Below are 12610 nucleotides of genomic sequence, written 5' to 3' on the forward strand. Positions count from 1 at the left end.
CAGCATATTTTATGACCTCAATAAAATTAAGCTGGAAATCAACAACAAAAAAGTAAAGTCACCTCTTAGAAATTAAGAATCGTACCTCTAAATGACTCATGAGTCATAAAAAATTAAGAAATATTTAGAACAAAGTGACAAAAATGCTGCAGTTTAAAATATGTGGTATCGGGCCGGCTGAGTGGCGCGATGGTTAAGAACTGGCTTGGGATGCCAGAGGGCCCCGGTTTGGAACCCACATATGAGGGCCAGTGACACTGCCCTCTACAGCAAAGATGCTGAACAACAGCTCAACCTGGAGCTGGGCTGCCGTGAGTCGGTGGCGTAGGCTGCAGCCCCTGTGGCAGTGGGTTGCCATGGGCTACCGTGTGTAGCCAGCAGCCAGCGTGAGCGGCTAGCAGCCGCAGTGAAGGGCCGTCCAGAAGCCGGCGACTGATCTGCCTCCCCCGGGAAGAGTGAAATGATGGTTCCAACTTGGACCAGTGAAGCAACGTCCTCCACAACTAGACTGAAGAACAAAACGACAGCAACTTGTCCGTTCCCCTTCCCCCAATTCCCCAGCACTGTTCCCATCCTCCCAATTCCCCAATATAAATCTGAAAAAAAAAAAGTGGTATCAACTAAAGAGTATTTAGAGGAAAATTTATAGCCTTAGATGCAAGTGTTAGAAAAGCAGAAAGACTGTAAATTAAATCCCTAAGACATGTTGAAAAGCAGAAAAACATGGCCCATAATCAAGAGGAAAATCAGTCAATAGGAATAATAAATGTAAACAATTTAATTTAAACAATAATTTTATAAATATACTCAATGGGGAAGGATTCATGGATTAAAATTCAGGGGTAGAAGAACAGAGAATAGATAACAGAGGGGGGAAAAGAGAAAGGGACAATGAATGTGGCAAAGGAGAGAACTAGAATTTAATGAAAGGGCTTTTTTAGAATAGAGAAGTTCTAATAGTTTCTTTTAAGTTATCTGCTAAGAGTTGTTGATTCTCTTCCTCAGAACCCCTCCTCAATCTTCACGAAACGTCTGTTTGCAAGAGCTAATTCATATTTGAAATTAGGGAGTGAGAATCAAGAAGAAGGGATTATGTCTCTAAAGAGATGAAAAAATAACTACAGGATGAGCAAGGGGAAGTGAGAATGCAAAAAAATTGGAGAGACAGCTACTAGAAAAGTAAGGCCCTGACACTTCATAGGTATCTTGGAGAAGCACAAGAATGCCCAAAGGTATGGAATGGGGTTCCCAGCAGATTTTACCTAGACCTGATGGGGCAGGGTGGCCCATCTGACCTATTTTTATTACACATGTCTCAGTGAATTAATTTACAGTGAGGAACATAAAACTCTCCGACAGATCTACCCAGGAAGAATAGCAGGTCTGGAGGGGGGAAAAAAGGATATGGTAAACGACCACAGCCGTCTACGAGACAAGCTGATACAGCCATTGCCACATCTGGGCCATTTACAACAATAATAATGAGGTTATGGAGGGATCAAGGTCACAAAGCTGTTAAGTGAGAAAGCTGGATTTGAACCCAGGCATATCTAACTCCAAGGCCTGCACCCTGTCCCCTACATCATAGGGGGCCTTTCCGAGTGCTTCTCCCCTAGATGGCTCACATCTGCTTCAAATCATTGTCTAAGAGAAAGATACCAACCTGGAATGGTAGCTCAGCCATCGCATATTGGGGCTTCCTGCGAGGTCCTCTCTGGCAAAGAAGACCCCCTCTCAGGGGTCTTCTCTGGCAAAGACCTGTCTATGATTTATGTCTGCATTTGGCTATTTGTTTTCTATATATCTCATGTCCTTTTTGTCCCTCTACTCCTCCATTACTGCTTTCTTTTGCATTAAATGGATCTTTTCCAGTATACCATTTTAATTCCTTTGTTGATTTTTAACTATTTTTAGAGTAATTTTCTTAGTGATTGCTCTAGGAATTATAATGGACATTTTAATCACAATCTACATCAAATTAATGCTGATTTAATTACAGTAGAATAGGGAAGCTTTGCTCCCCTATAGCTCTATTCCCTACCCCCATTTTTTGGCAAAGAGCTATCTATGAAACAGGCACTGGGAAACTTCTGGCAAATATGATAAACTATTTGCAATTTAATTACAAATGCCATATTTGTGAGCTGACAGCACATTACTCAAAGTCATACAAAGTTATCAGCCAAGTGCAAAGGTCACGACAAACAGGTTTTACTGATTTTTATGCCTAAAGTTCTATATTCCATCACATGTGCTGCACAAAAATAAAAACACAGCGACACGTACAGTCACAGGGGAAGAGGGTGGGAACTTGAGCGATTCCTAGTACCTCAAAGCAGTTGGGCAAGGCTGGAATATATCAGACAGTCACTAGCCCCTTGAATGGGCCCCGAAGCAGAACTCACAGGTCACTACATAATGGAATGAGCTTCTTCACCTGAGATGAGACTTAGTAATTCTTGAATGGCGTTTTGTTCATGGACGCTGAGCTGTTGTTCTTGGGCTAGATTGAAGGCTCTCGTGGCATATTCTTGTGCCTGGAATAGAATTGTACTGACAAAAGGAAGTTGTCACAGGGAAGCATTACAGTGGGAAACCCATCTGTGCTCAATCCCAGAAACATGGGCAAGGACCCATCAGCTTCTCACTCCCGCCACTGAGTTCTTGTTGGAAACTTGTGAGCACACACTGGGTCCTTACAGCTAGCCACACATGTGCTGCGTGGGGCCAGGGAGCAGCAGAACACCCACCTGACCTGACAAAGCACACCTTCTTAGTAAAGTGAGAGCTCTGTAGGATCTTAAGCAGCGCCCTTTGAACCTGCATTGGGAGACATGGACATGATAGGTGCCACAGGTAAATTGCTATCCTGGGGGCCATGTGGCCCAGGGTTTTGACTTGGACAGAGGCTTCACAGGACATCTTGGGACAGACTCTTGCTCTCTCTTTCCTCTCTCCCACCTTGCCTCCCTTTTTCCTTCCTTCCTATAAATATTTATCAAATGGCCATCATGTTCCAAGTACTGTGACTACAAGCTAAAAATCCTGTGCTTGTGGAACTTACAGTATAGCAGGGGAGAGAGGCCATAAACAAGATGAATAAGTAAAACAGATAGTGTCTTAAATAGAGATACATGCTAAGGAAAAAAATAATAAAGCAGGAAAGGGGGAGAGGAAGCATCAGTAGTGGAGTGGCATTTGGCAATTTTAGAGAGGGGGCCAGGGAAAGCTTCACTGAAGACTGAGTAAAGACTTGAAGGAAGTGAGGTGCCAATCTTGAGTAGATTGATGTGTCCCTTTTCTCTAAAGACCTCTTGTAGACGTAACACCCTTAACGCGCCTTGGGGTAATGACTTCCTTGAGTATACAGAGGAAAGCTGCTCCCTGGACTGTAGAAAAGATGTAAACTTGGAAATTCAGTGGACATGTTGCCCCATTCCCTAGCCACCCTTACCCCAACCCAGATATGGTTTGTGTCGCTCCTTTGTGCTGCCATGTGCCCTGAGCTTTGCTGTCACCTCTGTTATGACCTGCTGACTGGGAACTCCTCCAGGACCCAGTACTCAGTAGGTGTTGAGTAAAAGTTTGTTGAAGAAAGTAATGGGGGAAGAAAGGCAGGGAGGAAGAGCGGGGGGAATCCTAAATTTTCCATGTCACCCACACAGAAGGGCCTCCTCCAACCATCCCTCCTTCTCTCCTTGCCTGCTTCATTTTTCCTTGTAACACTTTTTTGCTGTCTGAAATTCTAGTACATATTTATATGTTTACTTGTCTATTGTGACTTCCCCTCCTCTAAAAAACCTAAGTCCCACGGAGATAGGGAACTTATCTGGTGGTTTTCCACTGTATCCCCAGTTCCTAGAATAGCAAATGGTAGATGCTCAATAAATATTGGTATGAATCAGTGAATCCGCTTTTTTATAAACCTGAGATGTGCCACTTATTGTCTGTCAGAAATTGGGCAAATAATAGACCCTCTCTGTGCCTCAGTTTCCTTACCTGTAAAGGGGGAATAATAAGACAGCTACTTTATAGGGTTGGTAGGAGAATTGAATATGATAATTCATGTAAAGCACTTAGGCTGGTGACTGGCATGTAATCACCACTCAAAAATGATTACCTTTTAAATTATTTTATGGCAACCCGTTTCTGCCTGGGTCCCTTCGGCAACAGAGAACTCGCTCACTGACTATAGTTAGAGCCACTACATTCCACCAAGGACTCCCCAGAGCCCTCCTGCCCTGCAGCCTTCCCAGCACTGCCCCAGCCTCAGTTTACCTCTGCAACCCTGGGTTTCCATTATGCAGGCTGGACTCAACAAATGAAAAATGTCATGAGCATCTGAACATTTTTGGAGTGAGGGCTTACTTGAGCGTAAAAGCTAGTGCAGTTGGGCAATACACAGCTGAGTTCAACTAGAGGAATTCCACCTCCATTGTAGACGTGCTGCTTTTCGAAGGAAACTTGCCTTTGAAGGGTTCATCATCAGGTGGTAAAGCATGACCAGGGTTTTCAGGACAAAGACAGTTTTTTGAGGGTCCTTGTCAGCTGTAGATTCCCGAATGTTCAAGATTGTAGTCAGGATGTGGATGGCTTCTGCTTCCTGGGCCTCATCTGCAGTGGAAAGGAAGGGATGAATAAACAGGCCCTGGGGGGGGAGGGCAGCTGAGTGTACCCCCCAGCAATGAGCACTGAGCTGTGAGGGCACCTGGCCTCTTGAGGCCTCCAGGAGAGGCAGCACAAACTACAGCAAGTCCTGCCCCTGGAGGACCGCTGCCATGGGCCGAGCAGGAAGCTACGGTTTCAGGAAGCTTCCCAGCTTTGCCTGGCATGTCATTATCAGAGTAACCTAAAGACATGTTCATTCCCACAGGTCCCCAAGTTGCGATGAATTAGATCTCTTAGGCTCCCAAACACAGGGCGTTTATCACAGCAGGATTTCTCGGGCCCAGCTCAGCTTCTACCCTATAGCAGGAGGGAGCAGGGGCTTCTGCAGCACCTTAATTCTCCTCCCCAAACCCAAAGATTCTTAAGCAATAGCCTTTCTGCCTCCTCTGGGGAAGGCTGTTCACAATTTCCCCCCAGCAGTTTTTGGTTCTACTTTAGTCATCAATTATTGACTTATTATGGGCCAGATACCTAAAAGCACTTTCTAAGTACATCAAGTTCCAGAACAACGTCATTTTGTTCAACATCATGTTATTATAATGTTGATGAGGAAAGAGAAATCAATTCCCAGCTGGGGCCACTATCTGCATGGAGTGTGCCCGATCTCCCCGTGTCTGTGTGGGTTTCCTCCGGGTGTTCTGTTTTCCTCCCACATCCCAAAGATGTGCACATGAGGTGACTGGCATGTCTGAATTGTCCCAGTCTGAGTGAGTGTGGCAAGGTGTGTGTGTGGATGGCCCTGCAATGGAAGGGCGTCCTGTCCAGGGTGGGTGCCCACCTGAGCTGCCTGGATAGCTTCCAGTCGCCCGTGACCTTGAATTGGAATAAGCAGGTTGGAAATGAATTATTTTACTTGTTTTTATTAATCTGTCTTACTGTACATACACAGGGTGCAGAAAAAATTTATACACATTTTAAGAAAGGAAAAAAATGTATTAAAATTGTAATACTCGATATATACTGATAGCAAAAGATTAATACAAGTCATGTGTATACATTTTTTTGGAGCCCTTGGTATAGCTCACATTTATTTCAATGTTTAATATCAGAAGTGTTTGGGGTCTTTACTTAGAAGTTTGGTGATGTTTTGTGACCAGAAATACACCATAGGAACTTAACTCTTGCTCATGTCAATTCGCCTATGGTAAAATTGGTTTTGTTATACATCGTTTCGCTTGACGTCACTGTTTCCAAGAACCTATCGACCACATTGAGGACTTACTGTGCTAGCTTGGAGAAAAAGACAGAAAGAATAAACACCATAATGTGAAGGTTGACTATCGTTGGATAGCTGTGATTCAAAGTTTTCTGCTTTAACATGAACCACTTTTACAATGCGAGAAAGCTCAATAAAGTTATTCGCTTTTTCTTTTTATTTATTTATTGTTTAATGAGAAATTAGAAGTTATATATATATTTTTTTTTTAAGATTTTTTTTTTAATTGGGGAATTAGGGGATGGGAACAGCGCTGAGGAATTGGGGGAAGGGGAACACACAAGTTGCTGTCCTTTTGTTCTTCAGTCTAGTTGTGGAGGACGTTGCTTCACTGGCCTAAGTTGGCACCATCATTGCGCTCTTCTCAGGAGAGGCAGATTAGTTGCCGGCTTCTGGACGGCCGCTCTCGGCGGCTGCTGGCCACTCACGCTGGCTGCTGGCTACACACGGTAGCCCATGGCAACCCACTACCACAGGGGCTGCAGCCTACGCCATCACCGGCGACTCACGGCAGCCCAGCTCCAGGTTGAGCTGTTGTGCAGCATCTTAGCTATAGACGGCAGTATCACTGGCCCTCATATGTGGGATCCGAACCGGGGCCCCGCTGCTCAGAGCTGGTGTCCCAAACCAGCTCTTAACCAATGCGCCACTCAGCCGGCCCGTTATTCACTTTTTAAACCTTAGCTCAAAACCTCTCCTATAAAAAAGTCTTCCCTCTCCAACATCATTCTCACCTCTTCATTCTGGGGCCTGTCTTGAAATATATATAACCTGTGCTCATGGAAATTTTCTTTTGGTAATTTACATGGGCTCCGTATCACCAGCTACACTGTCATTTCTGAGCACTCATTAGATCCTCTGTCTCTTTATTCTCTCGGGGGAATGACGCTGGACAGTGCTACTCCACACTCAGCCCCTAGCTGAGCCTGGGGTTGGAGGGATGACTCAGACTCAGCGCTGCCACTGAGAGGCTCACTATCCAGAAAAGGACGGGGATAAGGTACCAGAACATGGAGCACCCCGACTTCTGCATCGAGTCTCCCTTGGCTCATGGGCCCTGGAGGGACAACACCTAAGAAATGGATGCTCTGCAGACAACACTGTGGGCTCTTCCCAGGTCCTTTTCCCTCCAAATCTGTCCCTTATGAACCACTGAAAGGCTGGGTGTGAGGTAGGGATTGCCTGTCTCAGTTTCCCCACCAGCAAGATGGGGAAGGTGGCACTGATGTGCTCCCCGACAGGGACGAAGGCTTTCCCTCTCCGGGGCAAGGTCTGTGGACTAGGAGGGACGCAGCCACTGCCCTGCTTCCTGGGGGGAGCTGCTACTTACCCAAGCCGGTGTCAGTCTCAAATTGTTTGCCCAGCAAATCTATTTGTTGGATGCAAGCCTGTGAGAGGACTTGATAGTGATTGTTCAAATATTTATTCCAGATCTCAGAGACCTGTTGGAAAAGGAGATGCAATCAGACAAGCAGGCCAGACCTTAGCCTTTGGGCCAGCCAGGTGGGAGGGCAGCACCTCTGGCTGGGTTTCCTGACAGTCTGCATGTTCCCTGGAGGCAGGGGGAGCCTCAGGGGCCCACACAGGTCTGGCCCAAGCAAGAGTGACAAGTGTTAGGCTGCAAGGGCATGTGGCAGGCTGATCTGGGGACAGCCCTGCTGGGGTCTAACAACAATGGCTACCATTTGTTGAGCACATACAACTAAACCTTTATATCCTCACAGCATCCCAATGGAAGTCATATTCTTATTAGTCCCATTTTACAGATAAATAAACTGAGGATCAGAGAAGTTAAGATCACACTTGACTTTTCGTAAGAGCTGCTATGTGGCACAGCTAGGAATTAAATTCAAGTCTGTGTGACTCTGAAGGTCATTTCTTTTCAGCTACACCACAGTGCCACTTCCTCACAAGTGGGCCTAAAATACAAATAGTCACAGCAAGAGAGCCTGCATCACACACAGGAGTGGTTGCTTGCTAAGTGAGGTGTTATTGTGTTACCAATATTTTAACACTTTGGAAATGGTTTAAAATCTTTCACATGTAAAGATGAAAATTTCAAAGTACTCTCATGTTCTTTGATCCCTTCATATGACCTTTCAGCAATAATTTTCTCTTAAAAACTCATCTTCTCTATCATACACCTCAATATGCGCACATTAGCTCGCTCCTGTGGGAATGACAGAGCATATGACAGTCTATTTGGAGGGGTTTGGTTCTTAGTGACCCATCACTTATTATTTGTTAATCGTCCTATGGATGCTAAGGACTGATCTACTTTGGTAATAGAGAAACAAACAGAAAGAAAAGTGGAATATATCATGTATCAGGCTGTGTGAACTTGGGCAAGTCACTTCATCTCTCTGTGCCTCAAAGTTCTCAAGAATGATCCGACACCAGTTGTAAGACAAAGGTTCAAGGGTCAAGGCTCAGTTCCTATATTCCCCAGCTCACCTTGGTGTATAGCGTGTCTGCCAGCTCCAACTTATTAAGGCCATAGAAGATATTAGCCAGATGGAAGTAGCCTCCTGAGGTCCTGATGTCCTCTGTTCCAAATGCACAACTGGAAAAATAAATCTATAGCAGAAGGGAGAAGGAGAGTGCTTGAATGTTCTTTGTAAATCATATATCTGATAAAAGACTTGTATCCAGAGTATATAAAGAACTTTTATAACAGCTCAATTAAAAAATGGGCAAACAGGGGCAGTCAGTTGGCTCAGGTGGTTAGAGCACAGGCTCGTGGCACCAAGGTTGCCGGTTCGATTCCCACATGGGCCACGGAGCTGCACCTTCCACATCTAAATTGGGGCGACCACTCGGCTTAGAGCTGAGAGGTCCTGGAAAAACACACTATTCCCCAATAAAATTTCTTCAAAAAAAAAATGGGCAAAAGACCTGAATAGACATGTCTCCAATGACTAATAAGCACATGAAATGATGCTCAACATTTTTAGTCATTAAGGAAATGCAAAATAAAACCATCATGAGATATCACTTCACACATACTAGAAAAGCTCTAATCAAAAAGGCAGAATATAACAAGTATTGTCAAGGATGTAGAGAAAATGGAACCCTCATATATTGCTGCTGGGAACATATTGTAAAATGATGCAGACTCTGTGGAAAACAGTTTGGCAGTTTTCAAAAAGTTAAACATATAGTCACTGTATGATCCAACAATTCCATTCTTAGGTAAATACCCAAGAGAAATGAAAATATGTGTCCGCATGAAGACTTGTCCACAAATGTTCATAGCAGCATTATTTGTAACAGCCAAAAAGTGGAAACAATCCAAATGTCCATCACCTGATGAATGGCTAACAAATTGTGGTAAATTCAGATAAGGGACTACTACTCAGTAATAAAAGAATGAAGTGCTGATACGTACAACAACATAGATGACTCTCAGAATAATTATGCTAAGTGAAAGAAGTCAGATGCAAAAGACCACATATCATTTTGTTTATATTAAATGTCCAGAAAAGGCAAATCTAGAGAAGCAGACAGTGGGTGCCTGGGGCTGGGAGTGGGAATGAGAAATAATCGCAAATGGATATAAGGGATCTTTTTGGGGTGATGAAAATGTTCTAAAACCGGATTGTGCTGATGGCTGCACAACTCTATGAGTTTACTAAAAATTATTGAATTGTACACTTAAAGTGGGTGAATTTTATGGTATGTATCAATAAAGCTGTGGTTGTTTTTTAAAAATAATTTTTTATTCTTCAATTACAGTTGATATTCAATATTAGTTTCAGGGGTACCGTATAGTAGTTTGACATTTATAGTTATTTTTCAAAGCTAGGCTGAGTAATCTGAACTTGATCTAATTCTTAACACCATTGCCCCAGCTCAAGACAGAATGAGTCTCTGCTTAACAGAGGCCATTGGGTGAATTATGTAGAGAAACACAGGTGAAGAGGTGTATTAGTCAGGGTCCTAGGTGGAAAGAGATGGCACCCTCAAAATTATTTCCTGAAGAGAGTTCAATGAAAATTATTTCCAGAGATGTGAAAGGGTTAAGAAACCAACAAGAGCTAGTGAAGCATCAGGGATTATCAACAGCAAGAAACTATTACCATCCCAACTCCTGAAAAAGCAAGGGGAGAACGCAGGGTTACCAGGACCCAGCAAGCGCTAGAGCTATGGAAGAAGGCTTCCTGTCAACAGCTGTGGTCATGGAGGAACACTGCCCCTGCCAGAACTGGGATGGGGCAGAAAGACAGCAGGGAGAGTCAACACCCCATTCTCTTTCTCCTCCTAACCTCATTCTCTTGCCACACCTCTCACTTTCCAAACTCAATCAAAGCCAGAGAGCAATGGAGTCTAGGTTGTGTGATGCATAGAGGGCAGCCTCCCAGGGCAGAGTAGGGCAGAGAATGGATTGCGGGTAAGGGGATACGGAGACTAACCAGCACGAGAATGTTGCCAGTGGATCGACGGGCCTTGTGCACTGGCAGCCAACCAGAGGGAGGGGTGCCCAGAGGAGAGGCTGCGGAGAGAGCCAACCTGCGTGGAGACTGCAGTCTGAACCTACCCGCATCCAGATTTCTCGGCTCTCTGGTAATGTTGTCCAATACTGAAATCCTAATAAAAAGCTCATAGATTTTGGAAGAACAGTTCAGTCATCACCCTCATCATCGTATCTAACATGGGCACAGAGTGGTATAATTTATAAAGCACTTTCATATACCACCAGCTCCTTTAAATTTCATAACCACACTTGCGTAGAGACCTCGATGTTATTTATAAAAATAATAGCCACAGTGCTACACATGTGTTGTCCTATTATTTGTCTCTGCAATGACCCAACGAGGCAGAGATCATCTTATAATTTCTGACTCACAGGTGAGAAAAGAGGTGAAATGGTTTGTCGAAGACTGTGTGGCTGGTGAAACTACAGACCCGGGACTAGAAGCGAAGCCCTGCCCTCAACCAGGACACTGTTCTGCCTCCCTTTGGTATCCTCAGAGCAATGGAAGCTTGGGGAAATGAGGTGACCTGGACAAAGGTGCACAGCCAGGAAGTGGAAAGGCCTGAGCTCAGGTTGTTAGAATAGTGTTCTTGCTAAGACCCCACCAAATAGTCCGTTGTAAACAGAAAGTTATAGAGAAACGCTCAGTTAAAAAAGAAAAAAATCCCAAAACTAAATAGCTGTTCTCAGAATCATTCAAGTGTTATAAATTAGCTTGTTTACATCATTGGCCAGGTGATAACGGGCTTCCTCATGGTTTTCCTTAGCCATACAGAGAAGTCCCAGGTTTCGATGCAATAAAGAGTTGGTGGCATAAGAACATTCAGTTGATTTGAGGACGGTCCACTGGGCTTCGGCTAGATATTCCTCAGCCTGGACGATCCGCCCCAGACCTGCCCAAAAGAAGGAAAGAAGATTACAATTCATATCCCGGCCAGGGAACACATTATGAAATACGTCATCACAATCCATTCATTTATTCATTGACTCAAACATTTATTGATACACAAAAACTTGTACATGAATGTTCACAGCAGCCTAATAACAATAGCCAAAAATATAGAAACAACTTAAATGTCCATCAGGTGATGAGTAGATATGCAAAATATGGTCTATCCATACTCATGTGTAGAATATTATTCAGTTATGGAAAGGAATGAAGTACTGACACACACTACAATGTGGATGAACCTTGAAAACATGCTAAGAAGCCAGCCATAAAAGGCCACATATTGTATGATTTCATTTATATGAAATGTCCAGAATAGGCATAGCCATGGAAATGGAAGGTAGATTAGTGGTGACCATGGGACTGTGGATATGGGAAAATGGGATGTGACTGCTAATATGGGGATGACTAAAATGTCCTGGAATTAAATGATGTGATGGTTGCACAATCCTCTAAATATAATTAAACCACTGAATTGTACTTTAAAAGGGTAGATTATAAGGTATGTGAATAATATCTCAACTTAAAAATATATGTGTATTTTTATATACCAGGCCTTGTGTTGAATGATGGGAATTCAAAGATGAATCAAAGTTATTACCCTTGAAAAATTTACAGTTGGATTTAGGGAATAAATATGTGACATGAAAACAAAATATTTATAACATAGTGTAACATAGTGTAAGTGCAACACTAATAACATCATAAGGCTTGAAAATGGCAGAGTAAGAAGTGTTTAATTCTATAAGCTGGGTAGACAAAAACAATGGAGTGGGGAGAGGCACAGTCAGTGCTTTGGATGGAATGTTCTGTCCCCCAAAATTCATATTTTGAAGCCCTAACCCCCAAAGTGATGTTATTTGGAGGTGGGGCCTTTGGGAGGTAACTAGGTCATGAGAGTAGAGCCCTTATTAATGGGGTTAGTGCCTTTATAAAAAGACACACTAGAGAGATGATCTCTCTCGGCCATGTGAGAACACAGGGAGAAGTTGGCTATCTACAAACCAGGAAGTAGGCCTTCATCAGACACAGAATTTGCTTGTACCTTGATCTTGGATTTTCAGCCTCCAGAACTGTGAGAAATAAATATTTTTTGTTTAAACCACCCAGTCTATGATATTGTTATGGCAGCCAAGCTAAGACAATCAGGAAAGTCCGAGCTGGGTTTTGAGATGAATAGAAGTTTTCTGAATAGTTGAAGGAGACAGAGCATCCTAGGCAGAGGTAACACATATGTAAAGTCATGACAGTATGAAATATATGCCATATTCGGAGAACTATATATCGGTCTGTGATTCTGGAG

At 43.6% G+C, this 12610-nt stretch overlaps 1 protein-coding gene across 1 annotated transcript in view; it reads right to left on the bottom strand.

Annotated features, from left to right (window-relative positions):
- Positions 1-610: 610 nt before the first annotated feature.
- ZMYND12 (zinc finger MYND-type containing 12) overlaps positions 611-12610 on the bottom strand; it is a 34130-nt gene continuing 22130 nt past the window's right edge. Inside the window, exons 3-7 of the mRNA XM_019643691.1 lie at positions 11082-11251; positions 8339-8461; positions 7215-7326; positions 4469-4614; positions 611-2537 (exon numbers count right to left, since the gene is read on the bottom strand). Coding sequence (XP_019499236.1) covers positions 2412-2537; positions 4469-4614; positions 7215-7326; positions 8339-8461; positions 11082-11251 — 677 coding nt within the window. The 3' untranslated portion in view covers positions 611-2411. The remainder of the gene's footprint in view (positions 2538-4468; positions 4615-7214; positions 7327-8338; positions 8462-11081; positions 11252-12610) is intronic.

The sequence above is a fragment of the Hipposideros armiger genome, unplaced genomic scaffold, assembly GCF_001890085.2.
Source record: "Hipposideros armiger isolate ML-2016 unplaced genomic scaffold, ASM189008v1 scaffold_82, whole genome shotgun sequence".
NCBI lineage: Eukaryota > Metazoa > Chordata > Mammalia > Chiroptera > Hipposideridae > Hipposideros > Hipposideros armiger.